The 26,782-nt window shown below is 42.7% G+C and overlaps 2 protein-coding genes and 1 pseudogene across 10 annotated transcripts; 2 read left to right on the plus strand and 1 right to left on the minus strand.

The window, feature by feature from the left end:
* Positions 1-27: 27 nt before the first annotated feature.
* Positions 28-26,534, minus strand: EIF2AK1 (eukaryotic translation initiation factor 2 alpha kinase 1). Of its 9 annotated transcripts, none has more exons than XM_039879935.1 (17): positions 26,328-26,498; positions 21,424-21,582; positions 18,788-18,921; positions 18,370-18,441; positions 17,700-17,737; positions 16,907-17,006; positions 16,384-16,464; positions 15,640-15,739; positions 15,090-15,150; positions 14,483-14,804; positions 13,199-13,310; positions 12,327-12,446; positions 10,042-10,142; positions 4,247-4,361; positions 3,953-4,035; positions 2,467-2,700; positions 28-318 (listed from the first exon to the last, which is right to left on the minus strand). In XM_039879935.1, the coding sequence occupies exons 1-17, from the start codon at positions 26,443-26,445 to the stop codon at positions 169-171; spliced, it is 2,100 nt and encodes a 699-aa protein (XP_039735869.1). In that variant the 5' UTR covers positions 26,446-26,498; the 3' UTR covers positions 28-168. The 9 variants fall into 9 exon arrangements, with proteins under 9 accessions (XP_039735869.1, XP_039735880.1, XP_039735926.1 ...); XM_039879946.1 differs by having other exon boundaries at positions 15,090-15,147; positions 26,328-26,497; XM_039879992.1 differs by lacking the exon at positions 2,467-2,700 and having other exon boundaries at positions 26,328-26,504.
* On the plus strand, positions 4,686-4,823 carry LOC120616860 (uncharacterized; annotated as a pseudogene).
* On the plus strand, positions 5,249-9,469 carry ANKRD61 (ankyrin repeat domain 61). The gene is made up of 3 exons (XM_039880286.1): positions 5,249-5,815; positions 6,738-6,835; positions 8,401-9,469. Exons 1-3 carry the CDS (start codon positions 5,600-5,602, stop codon positions 9,344-9,346), a joined length of 1,260 nt encoding a protein of 419 aa, XP_039736220.1. The 5' UTR covers positions 5,249-5,599; the 3' UTR covers positions 9,347-9,469.
* Positions 26,535-26,782: the final 248 nt, after the last annotated feature.

The raw sequence follows: 26,782 nt of genomic DNA on the forward strand, positions 1-26,782 counted from the left end.
CTAGTTAAGGAAAAGGCAGTTTAGGGGTACTTTTACAAACTCACTTTAATAGGTCACGTACGAGCTAACTAAGTACAATTAAGTATTCCACCACCTATATCCTGATAAAGTTTAAAAAAATACATTCCAGTTGACTTTAGCTTAAAAGAGTGGAGTCCACTTTCATATTTATGGCACCTGATTAAGGCCAGGCGGGCTCACCCCATTTGTCACGTCCTCCTTAACCCCTCTGTCCTGAGAAAGGAGGCTTAGCTGCTTCTTTAGTTCTTCGATTTCTTTTTCTTGCTCTAGTATCTTCATCTGTAGGGTGAGATTCACCTGTAAAAAAATTTTAAGCTCCATTAAAATGGCTTCCTTTTAAATATACAGGCATGCCTCACTTAACACAGTTCCAACATGCATGGATCTCAGATATCAAAGGTTAGGGAAATAAACATGGTTCAAGTGTCAGTCACTACGGTATAGTAAAGAAACGCTTTAGTCTATAAGACACTGAATAACCGACATGTCACGATCCGGGACCAGTCACATTACTTCTGTTGGTCGTTGGTCACTATACACCTGTTAGTTCACACACAGGCAATGTAGTTGTGCTGCCTCGTCTCCCAGTGATAAACTCAAGTGACATTTTTAAAAAATGGACAACTGAAAGGGAACTGGCCAACAAAGATGGCAGCTCAGCAAACAAAAGTGGGAATGCTGGGTGTGAAAATCCAATCAACCGGAAATAGTGTCACAGAAAAAACAGCTGACATGGAAATGCTAACCCTGTCGCCACTACACAGATCGGGTGGGTAGCCACAGGACAGTAAAGGTGACCTGTCAACAGAAGGGATGCAAAGGATGAAGAAAGTGATACCAGCAAAAACACTTCTCATTAAAGGAACTCAGATTTTATAACACCGAGAGTGCAAAGGATGCTGGAAGCCGATGCGAAACCAGAGAGAAGTGTGACAAGTCACCACCCGAGAGGTACTCGCTCCGTCCCCAAGCTGAAGGCAGGCACTGCTCACACCACCCTTGAAGCGCTTTGACTCTCAGCAACAGCGCGCTGAATGTTAGTTGTACAGTTTTCTTACGTCCACATACATCCATAACCGACACTAAGAGTTTTAATGTTGTTACAAACGTTTTGAGAGGTCACAGAATAATCGTGACTTTCCCCACTGATTATTAAGCGTGGCCTGAGCTTTGCACGGTCATTTTTACGGTCCTCCACTGCGTAAAGCGAGAACTGCCTGTACGTACGCGTTTTATCTATATGGCTATGTACAGGTTATTTTATAAAAAGTTCTACAAGACAGGAGAAACCCCTATCATAAACACCAAGTACCTGGTCTCTAACAGCTACCTTAACTGTGATCCCATTGGAGGAGATCACATAGTCACGTCTGCCATTTCAAAAGACTCAGAGTACTCCACCTACCTGTTTACTGTTCAGGCTAGTAAAAAATTCACTGTTTTACTTGAAAATTAATAAGTCTTAAATAGAAGACAGTCAACTAAACAGTTACCACAAGAGGTTCCCACACCAGTGGGCACCGGAATCACGTTGAGTTTCTGCTCAGGCGGGCCGCTGCCCCGTCTCCCCGAGATTGCCTCGCTAGGTGGGGGGCAGGGGAAGGGCCCAAGAAGTCTATCCAGTCCCGGGGATTTCATGCTGCTGGCCTGGAGGGTACAGGTGAGGACCACTGAGTTCATGCCACCCTGCTCCAACGGGGCCCACGTAAATCACAGGGGCTTTGAAAGATGCAGATGCCGACTCTGTGTCCAGGGTGGACCCCAGGATCCCATGTTTCTAATGAGCCTCCAGATCCACTGCTCCGAAGGCCACACTCTGAGTAGCAAAGCACTACGGAATGTGTGGCCACATCTTTGAAGGAGCTTTTGTTAATGTCCAGAAAGGTTATAGAGGGACAGAATGCATGAAATCGTGTTTCCAGGACATTTAGACTGGACACTATACTTGGCACTGTAACGACGTGCCAAGGAGGAGGAAGAGGATGGGATGGGACGTCACAGGATGGAACACCAGAATCACACGCTCGAATGCTGAAGGCCTCAGACTGGCTAAGGCGGTCTCTGCCACCGCTGCACCAATGCTCCCTGGGAATTACTGCTGACTTTTACCCTTTGCTACGGTCCCTTTTCAAGGGTAGGCACATTACGATAATTTATGAAAGGTTACATGCCACAGTTGAAAAGGAGAACAAAAAGCTTTTGGCTTAGTGAGAGAAGCCTAGAAACTGGAGCCTGTCATTTTTAGAGTAGAAGTCGGCGATGGTCATCTTGCCCACTGGGACTACGAAAACAAGTGTGCTACTGGGGATGCCGAGAATGGGTTCAAATACTTTGTTTCCATAAATCACTCTAAGCTCTACTGTTCTGCATGAAATAGGATTCACCATGTAAACAAATTCATTTTAAGCTTCATATTTTCCCTAGCATTAAAAAAAATGTACATACACTTCCAGAGCTTTGGAAAAGTTCGCTTTGCAGCAGCTGCAGAGCAGACGGTCTCTGGGATGCGTTCTTTCTGGTCAGCTGCTGGATGTACTTGGCCTGCACCGGACATCTTTTACTGAGGGACTCGGGTATCTGACCTGTTCTTACACCCGTGAGAACTTGTGCTCGCTCCATTTCCGTTCCGAAGGGCTGAAAGAGCTCTAGCAGGATCACACCCAAGCTATACATATCCGACTGGAAAAGGGGGAGCAGGAGGGCACTTTAGTCATGAAACACAAAGTGAGTGAGCATAACAGTTCCACCGCAGTGCAAACACAACAGGATTTGTAAGAAAGGACGATCTGTACAGTGAAGAGAACCCAGCGGCCGGCTCATCTCTCACAGAGGCAATTATCTACCAGCCAGGTCTACTGCTCCGAGTGAGAGGTGACAGGTACTGCCACAAGGCCCACCTCTTTAATACCAAATGGGTTCACCACACCAAGGACTGATGGCCAGGTGAGAGCAGGGATAACCCCACTATCCACGGCAGTCACTACCACACGCCTGACTCCACCACTCCTTGAAAGCCCAGGCGTGGCACAGCCAGAGAAACGCAAGCTCACATGGGCTGGTGCAGCTACAGAGGGGTCACAAGAGTGTCCTGGGGCCTACCCCAGTCTCGCCTCTTCCTCTATTCATGGTAAAACATTCTTGGTAAAGTTTAAAAACGCTGCACAAAATCTGTGTTACTTTTCCTAAAAATAGTTTTTTTAAGGAGGTCTTTACTAGACAGGATTTTAGGAGCGGCCATGGTTTTTTTCTGGCAGCTCTTTCCCAATCACTGAAAGAAGAATGATTTTTTTTTGCGAGGCAACCCTTGGTTGACCTCACAGATTGCAAGGACCTTGTCAGGTTACAATCCCTTATTTTTTACTTTTTACACCTACAGCAGCTAGTGTACACCATCCTAGGTGGTCTCCCATCCAAGTACTAACCAGGTCCGACCCTGCTTAGCTTCCGAGATAAGACTTGTTCGGGGTGGCATGGCCGTAGACAGGTTTTCCTTTTGAGAAAAGGATTTACTTAACATTCCTTCAAGGAACAATGTGAATTAAAACTGCTATCTTCATCCTACTTCAAAGGGAGTCAAGTGGCACTTCCCTGTAGCATTATTTAGCATTTCTTTAAGCTTAACAACAGAAGGATGAAAGGCTGAAAACAGGCCTCTATGAAGTCCAGCTTCCTGGGATGAACAGTGACGTTGCAAAAACAATTTGTTAACCACCGATTTAGAAAGAATAAAGTAGCTTAAAAAGCAATGCAGTCAGATTCAGCTGAAAAGTGAGGCTTCCTATTATGGCCGTTTGCTGTAACAGATGACCTGCAGAACTATTATCTCTAAAAAACACCTCCACATAGGAACTCCCACTGCATTTATTGTACTTTTGGTTACTTACCATTGCAGAGTAAGTCTAATAAAAAGGTAAGAAGTAAAAAATACTACCTTGGCATCATACTCAGATCCTTCCAACTGTTCGGGCGAGGCGTACAGACAAGTTCCCACTCTGGAGGTATGTGTTGGGGTTCCTACAATTCAAAAAGCTAGATATTAAACACTGCCACATTACCAGGGTCGACATGAAAGAAGCAGGCACCGTAGCTCCCAAGGGAATGACGACTATTTTCCGTCTTACCTCTGCTATGAAATCTTTACAATTCCCTTTAAGTATTGACACCTTATTCTTTAATAAAAAATAAATAAAAAAAATAAACCACAACAACCACTCTAAACACTTACTCTTCCCATTCCTGTTGGTCCAGCCTATGTTCGTCTGGATGATGTCCGTGCAGGCCAGACCAAAGTCTCCTATTTTCACTTGCTGATCGGGGCCATGAAGAAAAATATTTCTGGGCTACGAACAAACAGAACAAGTCAATTTCTTAAAACAAATAGTAAAAATGTGTGGGTGTTAAAAGAGTTTTCGACTCAGGTGCGAGTAGCCCCTCAAACATTAAAAAATCAGAGCAGTGGTTCTCAAACTAAAGAAAACTCAGTGTCTACGCCATTCCCAAACCAAGCACATAGAGACTCCTGGGCTGGATGCATTCATCGGTGTCACATAGCAACACGGGTTATTCCGAACCTGAGGACCGCTAACGGAACATGCTTAGACACGAGTGCCCCTCAACTGTTACTGGACACTGGATTCCTGCACAGCCTGTAACACCACTGTCTCATCTACGGCCATGCCACCCTGAACGTGCCCAATTCTGGCTGATCTCGGAAGCTAAGGCTGATCTCGGAAGCTAAGCAGGGTCGGGCCTGGTTAGTACTTGGATGGGAGACCACCTAGGAAGACCAGGTGCTGCAGGTGTAAAAAAAATTAAAAAATAAATAAGGGATTGTAAGCTGACAAGATCCTTGCAATCAATCCGTGAGGTCAACCAAAGGTTGCCTCGCCTAAAAATAAAATAAAAATAAAAAAATAAAAACCACTGTCTTCACCAACAAGTCAAAGACTTTAATTTTTTTTAAATGAAAAAATACTTTATTTTTTAAGCTCCCAGGTGTTTCTTATACATTAGCCAGGCTGGGAATGACTAGTCGCATGATAAGGGTGCACACTTACTCCATTTAAGCAACCACCACAGCCCAAAATGACCCTCAGTGGTACTATTCCTGAGTCAGTGAATAACTATGCCTACACTGTGTGTGTGTGTGTGGGGGGGGGGCGGTTCCCACTAAAATCTAAAAAATATTTAGGTTAAAAGTTGGGTTTACTTACTTTAAATGTAATTTTTTAATGTTTTTTGTTTTAATGTACAAAGTCCTCTGTTTGAGCTTTGTTATTCTTTTGATCTATAGCTGAATAGATAAAGAAAATAGGAAGAATCTTATGTGTAAAAGGACAATTTGGATATGTTTTTGCGATTGAGTAGAAAAGTCCTAAAAACTGTGCTTGTATTTGGCATCACAAAGTTAGAAAAAGTTCGGCTCTAATGCAAAAATGAAGCATGTTCACGGACACAATCCTCAACAATTCTAGAATAGTTCTAGAACTGAACCAAAGGAATCATAAACAGACTGAAACCGACCAGTTCCATCACGAGTTCCCCTGGCGGCTTCGGTCCTCGCTCTTAGGGTTTTCTCATGGGAAACGTAACCGAGAGAGGCTCCAGGGAGCTGGTCGCTGACGGTGGCAAGTTGTTGGAAGAAGGCCCACATGCAGCACTCCACACTAAGCTCTACGACGCCATCATGAGAGAGGACTGCTCCGTCATCCAGGCACTGCTCCGAAGCCACCCCGTCAACCAGCCCGTGACCGTCCCCGCCAGCCCTACCAACTGCAGATTACTTCTGAACCAGGTATTCTCTTTGCTCTGCGGCTTTTAGAAAAGAGTCACGTGGTACTTCAGCAGGCACACACCCCTGGTTCCTGTGAACTCATTACACCGCCTCGCTGCCCCTGCCGTGCTCGAGGCTGGGCAGTACATCTCAGGCACACTACAATCCAGAGCAGGGTTCCCTTCCGGTTGGCACTCAAAGTCACGAGAGAAAAGACGAGAGCGCATGCAGTTGGAGGAACACTGACGTCAGCATCACAGAAATCCCCACCATGACCACACATCCCCGTGACGGCATTAGTTTCTCCCTTCTACATATACTTTTTCTTTATCTAAATGTTTATACAGTGATCATTACCTTTATAAGTACTTTTTTTTTTTTTCAAAAAGTCACCCTCTTCTTTACCCCGCCCCCTTCCCTTATCTTGCTGTAATGCCACAAGAGCCACTGCTTAGTTTTTGAAGAACTGGCATAAACAGCTCTGCTAATCACACAGAACATTTGCTGCGTCATCTCCAAAACTCTCAACGTGTAGGTTTTACTACTGATACTATGACTTTTACAAAATCTTAAAAAAGCACAAAGCCTACTTGACAATCACTCTGTGGGTTAACTTAAGGACTAAGTGGCTTAACAGCAATTACCATTAATTTTACACTATGAGCTCTTGACAAGGATCAACTTTCAAAAGTATAAGTTATTTCTCGGCCTTGGTAAATTTGCATTTACATAACACACAGATTTAAATCATCATATAAAATTCACTGGTTTGGGGTCATTTAAAACAGACAAAAGAAAAGGAGATTTTTCAATGTACATACCAGAAAAATACTGAACCTAGATACTAAATCCACTTATTTCCTTTGAAATGGCAAGTGAACACAACTATTACGTCTAACTGCATGAGGCTACTTATGACGACCTCGGGTTTTTTCCCTCCAAGCAGACGCAGTCCATCATCCCCATTCACCTGGCTGCCGAATACCACAAGCCACAAAGTCTGCACTGTTTGTTAGAACACGGCGCTGACCCAGAAATCAGGTAAGCTAACTCAACAGGCGACCGCTTCTAAATGGGGACATCCATGAGTCAGATGTTACTTTTCCCAGTCATGCCTGGACTTGTCCGCTCTTCACGGGTTGTGGACTACAAATCATCATGTTTTGAATGAACCAATTTTTTTACTGACTAAATAAGATACTCTGAAAAGAGGGAAAAATGCAAGAACACAAATCAGTCACACCACTTATGGCATCCTGAATTTAGTTAAGCGTTCAGCGATGCTGTTATGGAAGATCCATTAAGTCCTGCTCACAGCACTCAGGGAGCGTAAAAACCTACGTTAGAAATGAAAACTAAAACAGGCAACAGATTTTTATTACCACCCTCCACTAGAAGGTATGCTTCATGGAAGAGGTTTCTCTTGCTCACCAATGTACCCTCACCACCTAAACCAATGCCTGACGTTCGTACGTGCTCAGCACTATCTGAATGAATGGAAGAATCACACGGTATAAAAATTATAACCTCTTGCACCCCAACGTTAAAAGAAAGTTAAGCCCCAAATCTTTGCCACTCTCCAGAAGAGCCCACCTAACCTGGCCTTGCTCTCGCCTCTCCCCGCACACGCACACACACCGCACACGCACACAGCACGCGCGCACACACACGCACCCACCTGCCAGCTTGGCAGGTCCTCTCACAGTCTTTCCGGGACTGGACCATCGTCACAAACTCGCCCATCCTCCTCAGGGTTCCCCAGCACACTCCTTCCTACCTCAAGCCACGGGCCGTCCCTGGGTCAGGCTTTCTAGAACTCTGCCCATCTGCGAGTCACCTAGTTGTTTGAGTGTTTCGTGTCTGCCACACCAGACTGCAAGGCCTGCTGAGGCACGGGCTTCTTGCTATTTTGGCACAGCCCTAGCACGGGCCTCACCAAGTTTGATTTCTGTGGAGCAGTGTTTATAATCAATCTTCCCCCTTTCTCTGTCAAAAGATAGGAATTTTGGAGGCGCACCTGAGATTTCAGGAAAGGAGTAAGTAGATGAGGACCAAGCTGTGAGACAGAGTGGGAAGGAAGAGAAACTTGCTTCCCTCACTGCAAGGTGACTGCGGGTCTCCAGCCTCAACCCTGCCCTCTGTTCTGCCCCCACACATGAGTGAACACACGTGTCAGGTAGAGGAGCAGATGCGAGCCACTGACTGAGTCGGGAGGCCTTCTGGCCCTTCGAGGCTCACTTCTGTGCGAACACCAGATCGCACTCAAGTCCACACAATTTTACTGAATGGCTAACTCAGCTGAGCCCTGCGTGAGCGGCTCAACACAGCCCTGAAGAAGCCACAGACCTAGCAGGAGTGACAAAGTAGAAATAAGTTGCTAGAGGAAGGTAGGCCCCTCCATGCTGTGACGCAGACCACCTTGTCTGCCCAAAACGCTGGGATATCCTGAGAATTTAAACAGCAGTGCAGATTTGCAAACACTTCTTTACAGTAATTAAGGGGGATGACTTTAAACTGAAATACATGTTGCTTTCTTAAGCAGTAACTCTTTGCGTAGAGCCCTTACCACTGCGAGCTGAATGTAACCGTGACCGCTGCCTTTCCAGGGACACGAGGGGCCTCACTACCCTGCACCTGATGCTGCTGCACTGGCCGATCACTTCTACCACGTGGACGAAGCCGGGCAACAGAATCCAAAGGCTCCTGACAGATATTCAGGACAACGCCACGGCGTGTCTCCGTGTTCTGTGTGAGCACGGGGCTCAAGTGAATGCTCGCGTGGACAACAGCAACAAGCATTCGCCCCTCCACCTGGCCATCACGTATGGGACCTACCCAGTTCTCTCCATTTTAGCTCAAAACGGTGCCCATGTCAACGCTATCAATGAATCCAGCATGACACCCCTCCACATGGCTGCAGATATACTGAATAAGGAGATGATAGAAACACTCATTGCCTGTGGCGCAAACGTCAACTGCGTCGTCTCGTCGACTGGGAACACGGCCCTTAAGCTGGCGGTGTGTACTGCGTCGAGCAAAGCAGGCCGCCTGCTGGCGGCGGGGCTGGGCTGCATCCGGCTGCTGCTGACCCACGGGGCCAAAGTAAACGCCCAGGACCATGAGGGCCAAACAGCCATCCACGAGGCGTGTTTCGGAGGCAGAGAGGCGATAATCCACCTCTTGCTTGAATTTGAAGCAAATGTTAATATATTAACGAGAAACGGGGAGTCTCCGATGTACATGTACCTTCAGCGCAGCTCCAATATAAGAGACACGGCCCTCCTCGCCAAGCTCCTCTACCGCTCCTACCCGCTGAGGCTGACCAATCACCAAGGAATTCTCCCGGCAGGAATCATGCTACCAGAATTCCACCTCTTAAGGGAGACCCTAATCAAGTTATCCCAAAAACCCTTATCCCTAGAGGATATCTGTAAAAGAAGCATCAGAAATATTTACGGTGAGAGATACAAACAACACGTGAAACGCCTTCTCCCGGTGAAGATGTGGAACTCGGTGTATGGTTGTCATGACTTAGCTTGCCTCTTGAAATGAGACCTCAAATTTTCACAGTGCCCAAGAATTTCGGTAATTTCAATCGCATGTTCTGGCTAGATGTGTACCCAGAAAATACTTAACCCATCGCCTTATTTCTCTCCAGTGTACAAACTACTGGTCCTTAAAAAGTAAAATGATTTGCATATTCGCTTTTCGTTCCTAAATATTCTTTTAAATGCATTTACCATGATTTAATTTTTGTCTAAAATGGAAGCATGTTAATTTAAAACTCTCGGCCAAAGAAGCAAATATATTTTCTCTTTCTCTTGAGAGTGTCTTTTGTGGATAAAAATTGGAATAGTCATTATAGATTTTTAAGACAGCAAAAAAAAAAATTCCCATATTAAATTTCCTTTAAGACGGATAATTATAGAAACAGATTGTACCTCTAAGGCTGAAATAATAGATGAGTATTCTGTCAGCATTAAATACATTTAGCATCATCAATTATAGTAGTACTAACAGACACTTACTATCTGAAAACAGCGAGAATTTTCAAATGTCCAAAGATTACTGTTTTTAAATTCAATCTAAAGTTTTCATGTTCTGGATCTACATACAGTGATTTTTATGAAAGTAATCACATCTTTCTAAGTAAATGAATGATGACACAGGATCCCATTTAATTCAAAGAACCGACACCAAGTCATCCCTGATAAGAATCTTTCAATGATTTCATCTCTCCCACTTACCTTCAAATCTCTGTGTACTATTCCCATGTTATGTATGTAAAATACACCTTCCACCAATTCTTGAAAAATTTTTGTTGCAACACTGGCCATAACATAGGGACCTGGAGTAAAATAAAAAAAGTTTTATTTCTCTAATTTTTTTTTTTTTTTACTGATTATGTTAACATCTAAATATGTTCAATATAATTCCAAACACATTAACATCTGACATCTACACAACATTCAGATTTTCAACGGACTCAATGCTCCAAATGGTTGAAACCTAGAAACTGGGGAGCAGGGAGGGCTCCCAGCCAGCAAGCGAGCCATCACAAACTGGTGCCCAACAGTCGATGGACATTGTCACCAGAGAGAGGACCTCTCATTTCACACGGCTCCCCCACATTCACTACTTTGTAAACAGTTCTCAGGCATCAGGTGGCTAGATTAAATTATGTTTAAGTTCTTTTCAACCTCTGACATCCTGGGGTTTAATGCTAATAAATCTGGAATCCTGGCCCACTGTGGATTGAGGACATTATTGCAAATAATGGAATAAGAAGATAAATTATGTGAGCCCAAGGGGTGAGCTTCATTATCTGAAATGCACATTTTCCAAAAGTGACTAGCAGAAGAAGTATATAGGGAAAAAAATGAATTAATTTATATGTTAATATGGTAACGTAACATGTGAACTTAAGAGGGTGAAGGTTTTATAGGACCAAAAACAAAATTTGATAAAAAAAAAAAATCCTGGAGTTTTTCCAGCCAAATAAGTTTAGTAATAAAGTAGAAACATACTGACTCCTCTGTCATTTTAAATCATAAACCTATTGCTGACCTTCAAGCGCAAGAACACTACCTGCCCCCTCCTTCTCCCTGAAGGAGCCCACGTGGCTCTGCAGCTCGAACCTGCTCCACACTGTCCTCTGACACCAGCTAGCATGTAACTTAGGGACCTCAAGCACCTGAGAGACAGAAAAGTGTGTGTGTGTGTAAGAGCAATGGTTCCACACAAGTACGTCTGCTACGGCTGCCCTCACGCCAAAGGGACCAACCTCCCTCCTGTGGAGAAACGCAAGGCGGGCTTTCGAACTCCCCAGCTATTGAGAATGGCCATCTTCCTTCGTCTCTCATACGGTTCCCACCTAACCCACGCCACACATCCAAACGGCCGGCAACCTAGAGCCAGTAACCACACACGACACCAGTTTGCCTTCACTCAGTGCCACAGCCTTTAGCCTCACTGCTTTAATTCCCTTAAAACAGGGATGACCCACGTATCACAGGTGAGGAAACGGACTGAGGGCAGTCACTGGCTCGCCCCTAACCTTACACCTGGCGAATGAATATTAGAGCCGCATCCAAACCCAGGTCCACCACTCATGGGACTACCAGAATGATTAACGTAAAATACAAGTGACATAAGGCTATCCGCACCGCACCGTGCTGGAATACGACAAAGTTAAAACGTTTTAAAACGTTTTGTGAAGAAAAATAAACATCGTGCTAGCAGTAGCATCATACACATCCTGCCCTCGTTGCTCCGAGAGGCTGTCTGTGTGGATGGTACAGGGTTTCCAACCCATGCCATGAGGGCCTCCTCTCCCACGCGGGTTAGAGGGCAACCACACACACGACTTAGACCATTCTCCTTTTCAGACACTGGCAGAGCAGGGCTCACGCAGTAGGAGACCACCTCACAGGGCGCTGAAGACCCCCCCGACCTGCCACGAGTGAACTGAGCAGCCTGACACATCCTAGTCACACGGTAACCAGAAGCACAGGGGTGTCGAGGAGCTGCTGGAGGGAGACGCCATGTTTCTATCTCCACTGGAAGCTAACCTGAGACTTTGAGATTAACGGACCTATATTTTAAACCAAATAAAGGGTTACAGCGTCATCACGAGTGAACAGCAAATGAGTCATGATCTGTATTTCATTGAATCTACTTAAAATCAGGTCACTCATATCCTCTATTTTGATAATCGAATTCAGTGAATTCCGACTTTGGCCACACATTAGAATCTACAAGAGAACTTTCAAAAAAAACCAAAGGCCAACCCTCTCCAAGACCAATTATATAAGAATTAGTGGTGTGGTCCCAGACGATAACCTTTTAAAAATTAAATTTTAATTTTTAGTACAATTTTAGGTTTACCGAAAAATCAGAAGACAGTAGAGTCCCCACTTAGCGCACACCCAGTTACCCCTGCTCCTAATACCTTCATCAATATGGTACAGCTGTCACAACGAAAGCACAAATATTGATATAAGTCCTCAGTTAAGATTTCCATAGTTTTTACCTAATGCCCTTTTTCTGTTCCAGGATTCTGTCCAGGACACCATATTACATTTAGTTGCCATGTCTCTTGAGGCTCCTCTGGTCTGTGAGTGTTTCTCAGACTTTTCCTGCTTATGATGACCTTGACAGTTGTGAGAAGTACTGGTCAGGTATTTTGAAGACTGTCCCTCGACTGGGATTTGTCTGTTTTCCTCATGATTAGACTGGGGCTATGGGTTTTGAGAAGGAAGACTACAGAGGTGCTCTCTCCACGCCTCATCAAGGGCACACACTAGCGACTTGAGTTTCACTGTTGATGTTGACCTTGATCACTAGCTGAGGTGTTTGTCAGGTTTCTCCACCATCTTCTTTATTGACATCTTTTTAAAAGTTCCTCAAGTGATTCAAATATGCAGCCCAAGTTGAGAACCATATTTTAAAAATATTAACCTAACAATATTTCTAGAAGATATACAGCTTCAGCAAAAGGAGGGAATTCGGACCTTGATGAGACAAACTTTTGAGTGCATACCTTTCTACAAGGGTTTCTTTAAAGATTTTTTTTTTTTGGTAGGAGTACCATATTTTCAGGTTAAAAAAATAAAACAAGTATTTAAATTTCTTCTTTAAAAAAATTTTTAAAGACCGTTTCCACCCCCAAATTATTCATCTAAATTCTAGCATGACTGTTTAAATATCAACAAATTACGTATCTATCACAGAGAAAATTTCCGTATACCTATCTGTTTTTGAAAAATGTTGAAATGAGCATAACTGTCTCTTTGGTTTAAAAAAGCGATTTTTTCCCCCGATCTAAAGCACGTGGAGGCAGAAGGATGCAGGTCCTACAGTGTATTTCCCAGGCCAGTACTTACAGACCCACGTGGCACTTACATGCTGATTCATCCACACACTCCCGGCTCCGCCTGTTTCTCTCCACAATCCAGTCCCACAGCGAGAGCTCACACAGCTGCATCTGGATGTGCAGCATCAGGTGGTACTGCACCTAGGGGGCGACACCACACCGGCTCTCATCTGTGCACGATTTGTTCACATTATCCATTTGGTTAACAAACACTTGCCTACTCTAAGCCAAGCATTGGCCTAAGTAATGAGAACAGAAACAAGAGACACAGGCCTGCCTAAGACACCCAAAGTCCAATGATGGAGATGGGGAAGTAACGCAGTACTTGAAACGCTGTGTCATAATCCAAGTGGGCAGCAGCAGGACCACTGGCATTAGACCAGCGTCAAAGGGCAGACGCTCTGAGATGGGCCTGAAACTGTTTGGTCTGCTCACTACATAAAGTTTTCGAAGCTAAGGTCAAGCATCAAAAAATGGCTACATGGGATTCTGCATCTCTGTGGATACCCCGAAGTATACACACACTTTGGCTGGCTTCACATTGTATGTAATAACTTGTTCATGGAAAAGAAAAGCAAAAATTAAGCTCACTGTGGCCCATTCATTAGGCATCCAGGACAATTTTCTGAATGTATTAAAGAGAAATAAAACTATTCCGGTTAAAAGTCTCCCAAACTGAACGCGTCTGTATTCAGGTGGACCTGTTCAAAGTTTTGTTTCAAAAAAAAAAAATCCACACAGAGCCACACATTCCTGGTAACGAGAACTAATTCTGCGTGTACACACACAGTTCTGTAATCCACCGTGACAGGTCATGTGCAGACGCTGTTCATGTTCAAGTTTTCTTAACGATATTCAATGCTGCTGAGGGTACGTGGGAGTCTCACCAGCGTCTTAGCCTAACCCTCCATAAGAGTACCCCAAAAACTGACCTGGTAATCCTACTCGGACTCTCACTAAAGCCATGTTCCAAAATGTGGAAACTCTGCATAAATATATTTTTATAGCACAACTCTACCTATACAACAAAAACAGAAGGTGCATGACGATTTCAACTCCAGGGGACATGTGTGAGAATATCCAAGGGATGGGAAGACCCAGTCGAAAAAGGATGAGCAGGAGTTAATGACATGAAGGACGGAAGACAAAGGCCGTTTGTCAAGGGAGAACACGGAGAGAAGAGCCTGGACACAGAGCAGGAGAGCTAGGGCAGAAAGAGGGAGGAGTCCAGGGAGGGGTCAGCTGAGAAGGCCATATCTGATCAATGATTATGGGTAAACATTAAATCGGTAGGTTCTGAGAAAGCCATCTACCTCTGTCTGCCCCAACCAGTTTAAGTTTTCTTCGGAAGATTCCTCAGTGGAGTTCTCTTCTAAGTCTGAATTAAGCCTAACTGGCAGCTGATTCTCAACAATCGAACTGGATGACAAACCAGCCAAGTCGTTTCCTTGGGGCTCAATGGATGACTCAAATTCATCGGCATCTCTTGTGACTAAACTGGTGGTATAGTTCACCAATCTGTTATTCTCATTTTCAGGGCCAGGTTCTGCTAAGGATTTTTCTTTTTCTGAGGTGAACTCAGCAAAGATAATGGATGAGCTGTTACTTTCTTCATGTTTAACATCATGTTGATCTCTGGAGAAAAAAACAATAAAGATAAAAATCAATGTCAAAAAAATTTACTCGATTGTTCCTTAAGTCTTTGAGTCTTACTGGTAAACTCCTAAAAGAAAAAATGGCATCAAATCTGTCTAGCAGCCACATTTATTTAAAATACTGGCCGGAAATATCTGAGGAGAAAATAATTAAACATTTTGTAATGAAAAGAAGCAAAAGGAAGTCTAAAACACTCCTGGGCTCCTAACGCAGGTTTGACAGTAGGTTCTGTCTACCCCGTAAAGTCCACACCGGTCCACATACCTGTCGTCCTCCTGGGTGGAGATCACTTTCAGAGATGGCAACTGAATAGAAATTCTATCTGCTGAACAAAAACAAAGACAAATCATCAAGCAGCTCGATTTTCTAATGCTCAGTCAAAGGCAGAGCTAAAATATACAAATAATACCAAATGAGATAAGTCTAAAAATGTCATGACCTTCTAGCCAAACACAGCAAGCTTAGTCAAATGGCTGGGACATTTTAGAAACCATAAAGCAGAGCAGTGGCACTCTGGGGTGTCAGCAAACTCTCTGTGCAGGCCCTGTGGGACTCTGCTGTTGTAACAACAGCTATGGACCACACGTATGGATGAGCCTGTGTTCTCATAAACCACTCGTTGAAACCGAAATGCTAAATTTCATAAAATTTTCACAAAATATTCTTCCTTTTGATTCCTTTTAACTATTCAAAAATGAAAAAAAGAAAAAATTCTCAGCTTATAGGATACGCAAAACCAGTGGAAGGCCCCATTTGGCCCGTGGGTCAAAGTCTGCCAAACCTTCAGCTCCATCACCCCGAGCTTTCGGCTCACCTTGTGGCCGGGCCACGTGAACGTGCTCTATCCAAGCGGTGTGATAGCCCACGATGTTGGGATGCTGCAGACCCGCCAGCACCTTCACTTCACGAAGGACCTGTGGAGGAACCATACTTAGATCCGGCTTTTACTGGCAATTTGTTAAGTGTTCGTGGTATCAAATACTACTTGTTCCAGAGCAAAACAGTAGAAACCCCTCTGTACAAGCCATCGAAACTACGTTAAAATAATGGGAATATTTTTGTGAGACAAATGCAATTGTTACAGCGACAAAACTTAGAAGTAGATAGCACTTTATATTTTGCACAGCTCATTTATAATCATTCTCCTGTAAGTCAGTCCAGTCTGCAGTGGGTATAAAAACATGGTTGTCACCACTATTTCAAGGGTGGGAGACAGAAGCGGCTTAGAGGACTAGGTCATTTACCCAGGACCAAACAGCATGTCAGGGAGAAGACCGGGACCTGAACTGAGCTCATGTTTTTTCTTAACAGGCTGTACGGTACATGAATAATTTACTTAAAAAATTAATTTCCCCAGCAATGACCCTGAAATGTGGTCAATCTGAAATGCCTATAAAAAATTAACTCAAAAATTTAGTTTTGATGTTTATTTTACTATAACCCATTCTGAGTAAACTGGAACTCCATGCCTAGTATTTGCCAAATACACACCCATACACACAGCTCTTGTGAAAAACCTACTCGATTATTCAAAGTAAATAAATTTTGAAAACCATACCTTCATGCAATCTGTCTTAGTTGCTCCCTTAATCAGGATTTTTTTAATTGCATAATACTGACCATCTAATTTATTCCTGACCTAAAAAGTGGAGGAAAAGACAGAGTATATTGAGCCATTAAAGTCCAAAGGAATAAGAAAGTTCTTTTCACCTGAGCTTAGATAATCCAAACTATTCAAAGAGATAAAATTAAAGACATGTGTCCCCTTTACTATGCCCAGGAAAGTCGGCAGTGGTCGCACAGGCCTCTGTAAGGCCCGTAACACAGTAGCACAACCTTCCAGCAATGCATTTTTAATAAAATACAGAACAAACCCTCAAAGTTTCTAGAATCCACCTAAACCATGATTAGGAAAAAAATAAAACCTGCCCACTTCCCCGTAAATGACAAATCTTAATAAAAAGTAAACATACATGATTTCTAGAAATTTTCCTTCGACCATTTTAAATAACAATAATGAAAACAATTCTTCAAAATACATTTATTTAGCGTAGCGAGTCAAAAAGAATGCAGAAAACAACCTTGTATACTCTTCCGTATCCCCCTTTCCCTAAGATGGCAAGCTCTTCAAATTCATTTAAGTAACGTGAAGTCTGTGCTTCGAAGGCGGCTTCCCTTGATCTGAAAGTAAAATACAATCAGTCGATGTAAAAACATGAGAGCATCGACACGTTCCGGGTTCACTGCACTACTCATAACCAAAGCGCCTTTATCACTAAATTGTGCTAATTTGAAAAGGATGAGCTAAAATAAAATTTTTCATTCTCTGTGAAGAAAACATTTGCTAAGCAAATTGACAGTGTAATAAATATTAGCGAGGGGATTGTTCACCTAATTTTAAGTATTTTACCAGTAATTAGTTTTTGATGACTAACAGGCAGAGAAGCTAATTACTGGAGCTCAGTAATAAAGGTACTCAAATTTCTTAATGATCTGACAAGTTACAGATTTTAAATTAGCTTTTTCTTTTTTTTTTTTTATATACTTCGCCCCGCCCGCTGTATTTCTTAAATATAGCTGAAATTCAATGGTTTTCCCCTGACAGAGACTGGGTATCAATACGTGAATTAAGGGTGGGGCTTATGAAATCCACTGTAAATGGGGGAAATGGGATCAAAAGGAGGGAAATGAGAAGTAAAGCGAATCTTGGAGCAGTAATTAACTGCTGAGAACGAAGTTCTTAATTTTCATAAACTAGCCTAACTGCATTATTTTTTAACCCCAAACAAATTTCTGATTAACTCAGGAGTCTTAATCCTGACTTCTTTTGGATAGTTTAATCTTTACATAATCACAAAAGTACTTGATACATACCTGATCTTCTGAATATGAGAATTATCCTCACAAGGATCCTAAAATCAAAATTATTTTTAAAAGCATTTTGAGAATTTCATGGAATAAGGAATCTATCAAAATTCAATGTCATATTAATAGTCCCAAATGCTTAATCAACATTGAAAACAAAGACTCGATAGTTTTTTCAATATTACCTAAGCGTTTACCATTGAAAATATTTCTTAACCAAAAGATCACTACTAAAATGTTACGTAGCCCAGTTATCCACTGACAAAGCTGAGAATGTGCCAAGATGCGCCAGCAGCAAATAATGTTTATTTTACCTTCACAATATATGCAGAAACTGACCACTTCTCCCACCTCCACTGCTACCACCATCTCTTCTCGCCTGTATGGTTGCACCTGTCTCCCTGCCCCTGCTTGCGTCATCAGTCTATTCTCAACACAGTAGCTGGTGTGGTTCCATTAAGATTTGCCAGATTATGTCACTCCTCTGCTCAAAATCCTTCAGTGCTTCCCATTTTATTGAGTGAAAACCACAGACATTAAAATGGTCTCAAGATCGAAGTCCATCCGACCTTCTCGCTGCCCTGCTGCCCCACCTCTCCCCCACGGTCCCCTTGCCTCCTCGACTCCAGCTCCCCACATGCCAAGTGCACTGCTACCTGGGGCGTGACTGTGCCCTCACCTGGAGTGCTCTCCCTCCAGTATCCGCATGGCCCGTTCTCTCTACTTCAGCCTCAGGCCTTCCGTCGCCATCCTATGCAACATTCACGTTTTCTAAGCCCCTTCGCTTCCGGATGCTTCTCCTTACCACTTATCACAATCTAAAACCCCATTTATTTTTACAGATTTTTCTTTTTCTGTTTGCTCTTCAGAACAGAAGCTCTAAGAGGGCAGATATTCTATTTTGTTTACTGCTTGAATCCCAGCACCTACGCGAGAGCCTAACACATAATAGTCATTCAATATTTGCTGAATAAACGAACTAAAGTTAATGTTTTTATAAACCTGTATTATAATCAGGATTTCATGACACTTTAGAAAACAGTCCTCTTGAAATCAAAATGTTTCTGTCACATACAAAGTCCGTACTTCGTGCTTACCTGACGAACTCTTTCTTTGGCTGACCTCATTAAATGAGTAATGGCTCTGTTGTGATGCAGTCTCAATGAGCTAAACTCATCGCTACAGGTGAAAGAAGACAGCAGCCCCATTTTGATAAAGGTCTGACAGAGTACTAAAAAAAAATATGGAAAACTATTCTTAGAAAGGCGACAATGAAAGAGCAATTTTAAAGAGTACCTTGTACATAAAGAGTAATAACAGCCGCTATAAGAAAAAAGTTACATGTACACACACATTACAACTTGAGGATTAATCCTCTACTGGCGCAGCGACAGCTGGTACACTCATTGATCAAGAGTCTATCTATAATTATCTGCCACTGAACGGTCATTGGTTTACCGTGACTGCTCAGTCAGTAAAGGACTAAGCGCCATCTTTGCAAAAGGCAGGGAAAAATGTAAACAGAGTGGTTTTCCCGCATTCGAACACATCACACTTTGCTGGCAGGCGCTGAGATAATAAAAGCAGAGTGGAAACAAATGATCAGAACAGACGACGACGTGAATGTTAATTGTTGTTTTCTATTATGGATATCCTTCACCAACATAGTACAAGCGTGTGTGCGATGTGTGTACAAACCAAATACTGGGGGAAAATGAAGTCTGAAGTCACACCAGTGGGCTCCTCAAAAAAAGGAGTTTCTACAGAAGTGCTTGGCTTCTACTCATTCAAGGAATACAGATCCATAAGGATATTTTTCTATAACAAAACTCTGCATTTAAATTATCAACTAACTGAATCACATCAAAAACACTTAAAGAAACTTTAAAAGTTCAGTCACTTAAGAAGAAATTCAAAAGTATCTTAAAATCAGCAGCATGTCTAGATTACTTTAATTAGGAGTGAGATTATATTAAAATCATTATCATCTGCTTTTCTATACTGAGTCTGATACAATAATGACTAGCTACCAATACTTCAGAACCTACAGAACACGTATAACCCACCTCGCCACCACATATTCAGAAAATAATAAGTGTACACTGTACAAATAATATTCACAATTTTTCATGTCCCATCAAGCTCATCAAAATGATAATCCACCTTAAAGTAAAAGCATTACATTTCAAGATCACATTAAGGAAATCTATAGGTTTGAGGATTTCTAACACCGAACAAGACTTAGAAAGACTTTTTTGGTAGAACAAGATCCTTAGAACCTGTGGTTGGAGCTATTAAAGAAGGCACGATGGTCTCAGTCAGTGAGATGAACCAGAAACACCAGTCTATAATTCTGCTCACTTCTGTGCTCAAGTTTCTCATACAAATAATTATGGCAGGAATAAAAATAAAAATTTTCAACAACTGTGGTATAATAATAGATTTGGTCTCTGTCTCTGGTTCTTGGCACACAGCTCCTATAACTCCTATAATTCCTAAGTGCTAGAGCTGCTTGGCGCATCATTTCTAAATTCCTAAGACCCCAGGAATCTCCAGAGTGATGAGTATCTATTTGGATGCTAATGAGGCGGCTGAGGTCCCCTAGAGAGCTTCAAGATGGAGGCTTGTCACCAGCAAGACCAAGCCAGTGATGAGAAGCTTGGAACTTTCAGCTCCACCTCCATTCTCTGGGGGAGGGAAAGGGCTGGAGATTGAGTTTGTAATTGATCGTACCAATATGATGAAGCCTTCATAAAAATCCCTAAAATACAGGGTTCAGAAAGCTTCTGGGTAGACATACTGACGTGCCAGGACGGTGACACACCCGACTCCACGGGGACAGAAGCTCCTGCACTCTGGGCCCTACCAGACCTGACCCTATGAGTCTCTTCACAGGGCTGTTCGTTGCATCCGTTATATATCCTTTATTACACAGTAAACCTGTAAGCATAAGGTCTCCCTGAGTCCCCTAAGCCATTAAAGCAAGTTTTCAAACCTGAGGGAAGAGGGGATAGAGGATATCACAACTTATATCCAAGTCGGACACAAGTGTGGGTAACCTGAGGACCCCCGGGGACCCAGCACTTGCAACTGGCATCTGAAACAAGGGCTGTCTCGTGTGACCGAGCCCTTATGCTGTGGGATCCGACACTGGCTCCACGCAGACAGCGTCAGAATTGAACCAAATTGTAGGACACCCAGCTAGTACCCAAGAACTGGTCAGTGCAGGAAAAAAACCCACGTTTGGGTTAAAGGTACTTGGTGTGTAGAGAAAAAGTTTCCTATTTGACAACACAAAATGCTGCTGTTCCAGTGTCCGCTGGTCAAGGGCTGGTTCAGACTGAACATCTGTAACCTCCATTTACCTGCTAACCGACTAAAGCAGAACAGATCTTCATCAATCACATGAATTATCAAGTTATAGATACAAATGAACTATCTTTTATTTACTTAAATATGCACAATTTTATGGTTATTAATCTTTTGACGCCCCATAATTATATTCATAAGGAGTTACCCAAAGCAAAACATAAAATGAATTTAAGAAATATAAACTAGGAGACCCGCTAGGAATACCAGGCGCTATAGGTGTAAAAAAAAAAAGAAAAAGAAATATAAACTATTAACACTTATTTCAAATTTTTATAAACCTGCTGCTTCCCAGACCCATCGCATTAAATAACATAGTATTTTTACAAGTTTTATTCAGCAAGATTAATTTATTCTTACTAACATTTAAACACCTGTCTTGAACGAAGTGCGTTTGGTTCATGCACATGGCTCAAGTGTTCCAGCAAAGAAACAAGCAATAGCTGGTTGGCAACTGCAAAAGGGAAACTCGGCTGTTGCTGGGGTCCTTGCAACACCTGCAGTTCTGCTGGAACATCGGATTCTAAAAAATTAAAAAAAGAGAAAATTTTAGTAAGTGGTAAACATATTTCATAATGATAAAACAGCCCATTCTAATTAATGAAACAAATTCTTTAAATTTAAAGAAATAAAAAAAATAACAGTTAAGCTGAGTGGGGTTAATCAAGACAGACTCTCTGGAATCTAGTTTTGAGATGAATTCTGGAGGTTGGAAGACTAGCAGAAAGATGCCATTGGAGGAAGGGAGAGAGTCTGGGTAGCAGTGATGTATGCGAAGGTAGAAATAAATGAATGAATGAATGAATAAATAGTCAGGCAAACAGGCAGGAACAGGAAGGCTTCCTTCCGCCGAGAGGACAGCCTAGACCCAGAAAGAAGCCTGGCGGGGGGAGGCAAGATGGGCGGAAACCTGGCTCTGAGCACATGCTATGTATGTACCAAGTGCTTTTTACGCACAATCTCATTTAATCGTCACAAGACAGTGAGAGGTCAGTGTTACCATTCCCACTGCACAGATGAGGACACTGATCACACAGAGGGTAGGGAACTTGTAAGCAGGCAGATCAGAGCAACTCGCAAGTCCATCTTCCTCTTTCCATTACGTAAGACCAACCAGACAGACGAGTTAGAACTTACAGGTGAAGGTACTAAGTTCTGTTTATTTACTACAGTGAACAGACCAAAAACACAATGAAGGGAATATATTTGAGTAAACTGTTCTGGAAACATGTAAATAGGGAGCCTGGAAGGAGGCATGCAACAGTTAACAGGAGAAGTTAGGATGAGCTAGTAAAGGATGTCATAGAAACATGGAAGAAAGAAGAGGTCCCAGAGATATCAAGACAGACATGGACTGGCCAGCATTTAAAACACTAGGAATGGGGATGAAGGTGTGAATAAGTGGAAATTACTAAGGGGGGCTGTTTGAGGAAAGATGAGACGCCTCAAAAACTCTCAATAACTGTTGACCAACTCGGTTAGAAATGCCTTGCAGAAACAGGGGCCACATATCCTACACCTGCTAAAAATTGTCCTCATTTCAAATATTCTATTCCTAAAGGTCCTGGAAAAGCCAGTTTTCAAATCCAGACTTCATTCAGCAATTTCCTCTCTGACCTGCAGGTGGCCAAAAAAAGACCTGCATGTGTGCAGATGTGCTATGCATTTCGAATGAATACTTATGGTCAGAAAATGAGAAAGAAAAATAAAAAATGTGACCATGTAAAAACTTCTCTATATAAAGACATCTTAAAGTTAAAATATGAATCGCAAATTTAGATATAGCACATATCTGTACTATATATGACAAGAAAAAAAGGTAATAAAATTTATACAGAGCTCTCACAACCCGTTAAAAATGAAGCACAATTAAAATTCAAGTAGCTTCAACGTAACTAGTAATGAAGGACGTACATATAAAAACAACTACGGTACAGAGATTGCCATCAGATTGGTAACTACTTAGAGCCTGGAATATGTGGTATTGCTATGGGCACAGAAAAACAGACATTTTCAAACACAAGGGGGTAAAAGTGTTTGCAACCTTTGGCAATACACTGTAGAATTTAAAATGTGCAAACCTCTGACCCAGCACTTCTACTTTTGGAAATATATACCACGGAAATAAATAAATAAAGTACAACACATATACGTGCAAGATGTTCAATACGACGCTGTTTAGAATACTGAAAAAGTGTTAGGTAAGTTATATCCATAAAACAGAATACCATGCAGCTGTTAAAAACGACAGTGTATAGAAGAAGAACCGGAAATAGTCCATTAGCAAGTCAAAGCAGCAGGCTATAAAACAAAAATACTAATGAAGATGAGGTAAGATAGTTTCACACAAACCAATATAACTTTTCCAGTTATATTAGCAAAATGTATCAAAACCTTTTTTAAAAAAAATTTCTTTGACCCATCAAATTCTACTCTGTGGATCTGTTCTAAAGAAATCAGATACTAACGAAAATTTATATATATGATGTCAAACCCATTATAATTTCTAATGGCCAAAAAAAGGAAAACAAACCTATTTTCCAATAATAGAGCAAAAACTAACTAAATGATAATACAGAATGTGATAGTCTAAAAATATTTTAAAGGCTAATATATCACAAGAAAATGATAATAAATAACTTAGAAAGCAGAACATCGAATGTTTATCATATTAACACAACTTTTACATATATTTATTTCATAGCTGTTTAAATCTACACCCAAAAAGAATGGAAAGAAATAAACTGACAAACTATCCACTCCCTGTTTTCCATGATATACTGACAGAATCTGCGAAAGAAATGAAATTACAATGGACGTGGCTGGCTGCTTGATCATTAGTACCTCGGGCATCTATCTACCTGGAATACAGCAGTTCTCAGTATCTGCAAATGAATACACCAAACTGTTAGCCGAGAGTTCTCTGGGATGCGAGTCCAAGTCACTCCCTTCTTTTCCCTTCTTTAAATTTTTGTGAATGATTCTCTACATTTCTATCTTATTTGGACAAAATCACAGAGAAATCTTTAATCCATTCATGATACTTCTGACAAATAGTTTTAAGTGCAAAATTCATCCAATGCATTGTCTCCAGCTACATCAAAATGTAAATAATCTGTGTAATGAAATTATGGTTTTTAAAATTTTCTTTTTCTATATTTTCAACATATCCTGGAATGTGAATTTTTAAAAAATGTACTGAATAGTTAACAGTGGTGAGAGTATGGTTAGGAGGGCTTCCTAGTAGTTCTTTATACTCACACTTTCCTATTCTCTACAATGAGAAAATTCTACATTTTAATGAGAAAAAATTAAAAAATGGCTGGTCCGTGCAGTCAAATGAACCCAGTAGATCAAGAAAATGACAACTTTAAAAGGCCAGCGGACAAATACTCACATGCAGGCAGGAGGAAAACTGAGAGGAAATGAAGCTGAAAGCTTCCCATCTCCCAGCTCTGCTCAAGAGCAGAAGAGGAAAGTGGCTGAAAGGAAAGATGACGTCAAGTCCTCTTATAAAAGAGTAAGAATAAGAAATGAGATCTAAATCCTAGGTGAATTAGAGTCCCAGACTTCTGCCAAGTAGGAGGGGAGCAGACAAACAGGAAAGGGATCTCATAATTCAGACTCCTCAGGAAAAGATGATCCAAATGGTCCATTATCAAATTAAAGAGGAACCTGGAGGATTCATCTTCGGTAAAAATTCAGGAAAACTCGAGTCAGGTGAAAGAAAAATTAATGAGTCCCACAACGGGCTGCCTGTCGGCCTTCCTTCTACCGCCATTCCACAGGGGGGGAAAGACAGTGACTTTGATCAAAGGCTGACACTGGCTCTAGGAGAATCCCTACACAATAAACTGCAAAACACAGGTTTTATAGTTATACTTAGGTTTTGAATGTTCTGACTCTTGTCATTAACTGGCAGAGTGACCTCCTCACATCATACAGAAGACCTTGATAACCCATTTAGGTATTATTCTGTTTTCACATCTACTACAAATGAAACTACATTTTTCGCAGACCTTACTTTTCACATAAAAAGATAAATTATGTCTGGACACTCTGGACCTCTTTGGAAGAAAAGGCAGTATGTAAACAAGAGTATTATTAGTAACCTCGAAGGAAATTTTTAGAAGCTAATCTAAGATCACTCCCTTCAAGAATAATCTTCAGTTTGCAGAAAACCTTATCACTATGTTACAGAAAAGACAAGCTTGCGTGTTTATAGCTGGGACTTTTCCCATGACATAACACTTTATGTATTACAGAGCTGCTGTAATAAATATGCCACCTTACGTATGGGAAAAAAAATCAGTTTTTCCATTAAAAAAATTGTTACCTTGCAAATCTCTTGTTAATGGCCTAGTTATATTACCATCACGATCTGCTTTTGTCTCCTTTAGGGTCAAAAATTATTAGTAGTATTGAGGACGAAGATCGAAGAATTTAAGAAATCAAACCTTTTCAACTCAGCTTGCGCTTTTAAATCTATTTCAACATGGATTTAATGTTTTATGCTTCGACTGAATGTGTATTCTCCGTAATCGTCCAATTCGACCTACCCTATAGTAAAAACCTCCCTGAATCATTTTTGACAGTGCAATTTTTAAAACTGCCAAAATAACTGGCTGCAATTAAGAGCCTATTACACTTTCAATACTGGATACTTTGAATTGGTTAGAGTCAATGTTTTAAGAACCTCCCACTGCAGGTTGTTGAAGAACGGGACAGACTCTACGCATTTTCTTCCAGTAAACAAAAACCTCGAAAAAACCTGGGCATTTTTTTTTTAAGCGAAGAGGATGATTTCCATACTGCCTCACTATGAGCAGCCTTGCTATCCTATCGAAGAAGACAAGAGAAGCTACAAATCAAAACTCAACCCAAACTGTCAGGCGCGAAGGACCTGCAAAGTCCCATTCTAGTAGTTTAAAAAGTTCATGCTCGTCTCCTGACAAAACCACAGGGCCTGGGAGCTGGAAAGCGGCCCGGCCAAGTCGTAGCACTTCGGAAGCCCGAAGTCCGCAGAGAGGAAACCAAAGAACAGAAATGTAAACAAACGAGCGCGATGCAGACACTCGTCTTAATAAAAGTTGACCTGACCCGAACGGGCCGCCCGCCGCCTCCCGCACTGCACCGCTGGGCCCCTGGCTCAAGCCCGGAATCTGCCCAGCTCCGGGGCGAACCTCGCTGCTGCCCGACCCCCCCACCTCGGGAATGACGGCGGACAGGGGAAAGGGGAGGGCCGCCGCGGCACTCCGGGTCCCTCACCATCATATTTGGGGTCCGAGCCCTCGGCCGGGAAGTCGATGGCAGGCGGCGCAGGCAGAGCCCCCGCCGCATCGCCCTCCGCCTCGCGCTCCCGGGCCCCAGAGCTGCCCCCCAGCATCGCCCGCCGCGCGCGCGGGCCGCAGCCCAACCCGCCCAACAACCCAGCGCCGCCTCTGTCAGCCGCCTCAGCGATGCCCACGAACCCGGAAGTAGCCCCTCGCGAAGCGGAAGTCCCGCCCCGGCCTCCCGCGCGCCGCCGCAGGCGGTGGGGCCTGCTGCCAGGCTCCGCCCCTTCCGCTTCCGTAGGGAAAGATGGGCTGGTGGGCACGGGCGCGCCCCCAGCACAGGCGCCCGGATGGGCTGGTCCTCGGCAGGCGTCCGGCTCGGGGGAGGGGCTGGCGTCCCACCACGCCCAGGTGGACCCCGGCCTGCGCTCCTGGGCACCCCTTTAGACC

Source organism: Pteropus medius, unplaced genomic scaffold (assembly GCF_902729225.1).
Source record: "Pteropus medius unplaced genomic scaffold, Ma_sr-lr_union100, whole genome shotgun sequence".
NCBI lineage: Eukaryota > Metazoa > Chordata > Mammalia > Chiroptera > Pteropodidae > Pteropus > Pteropus medius.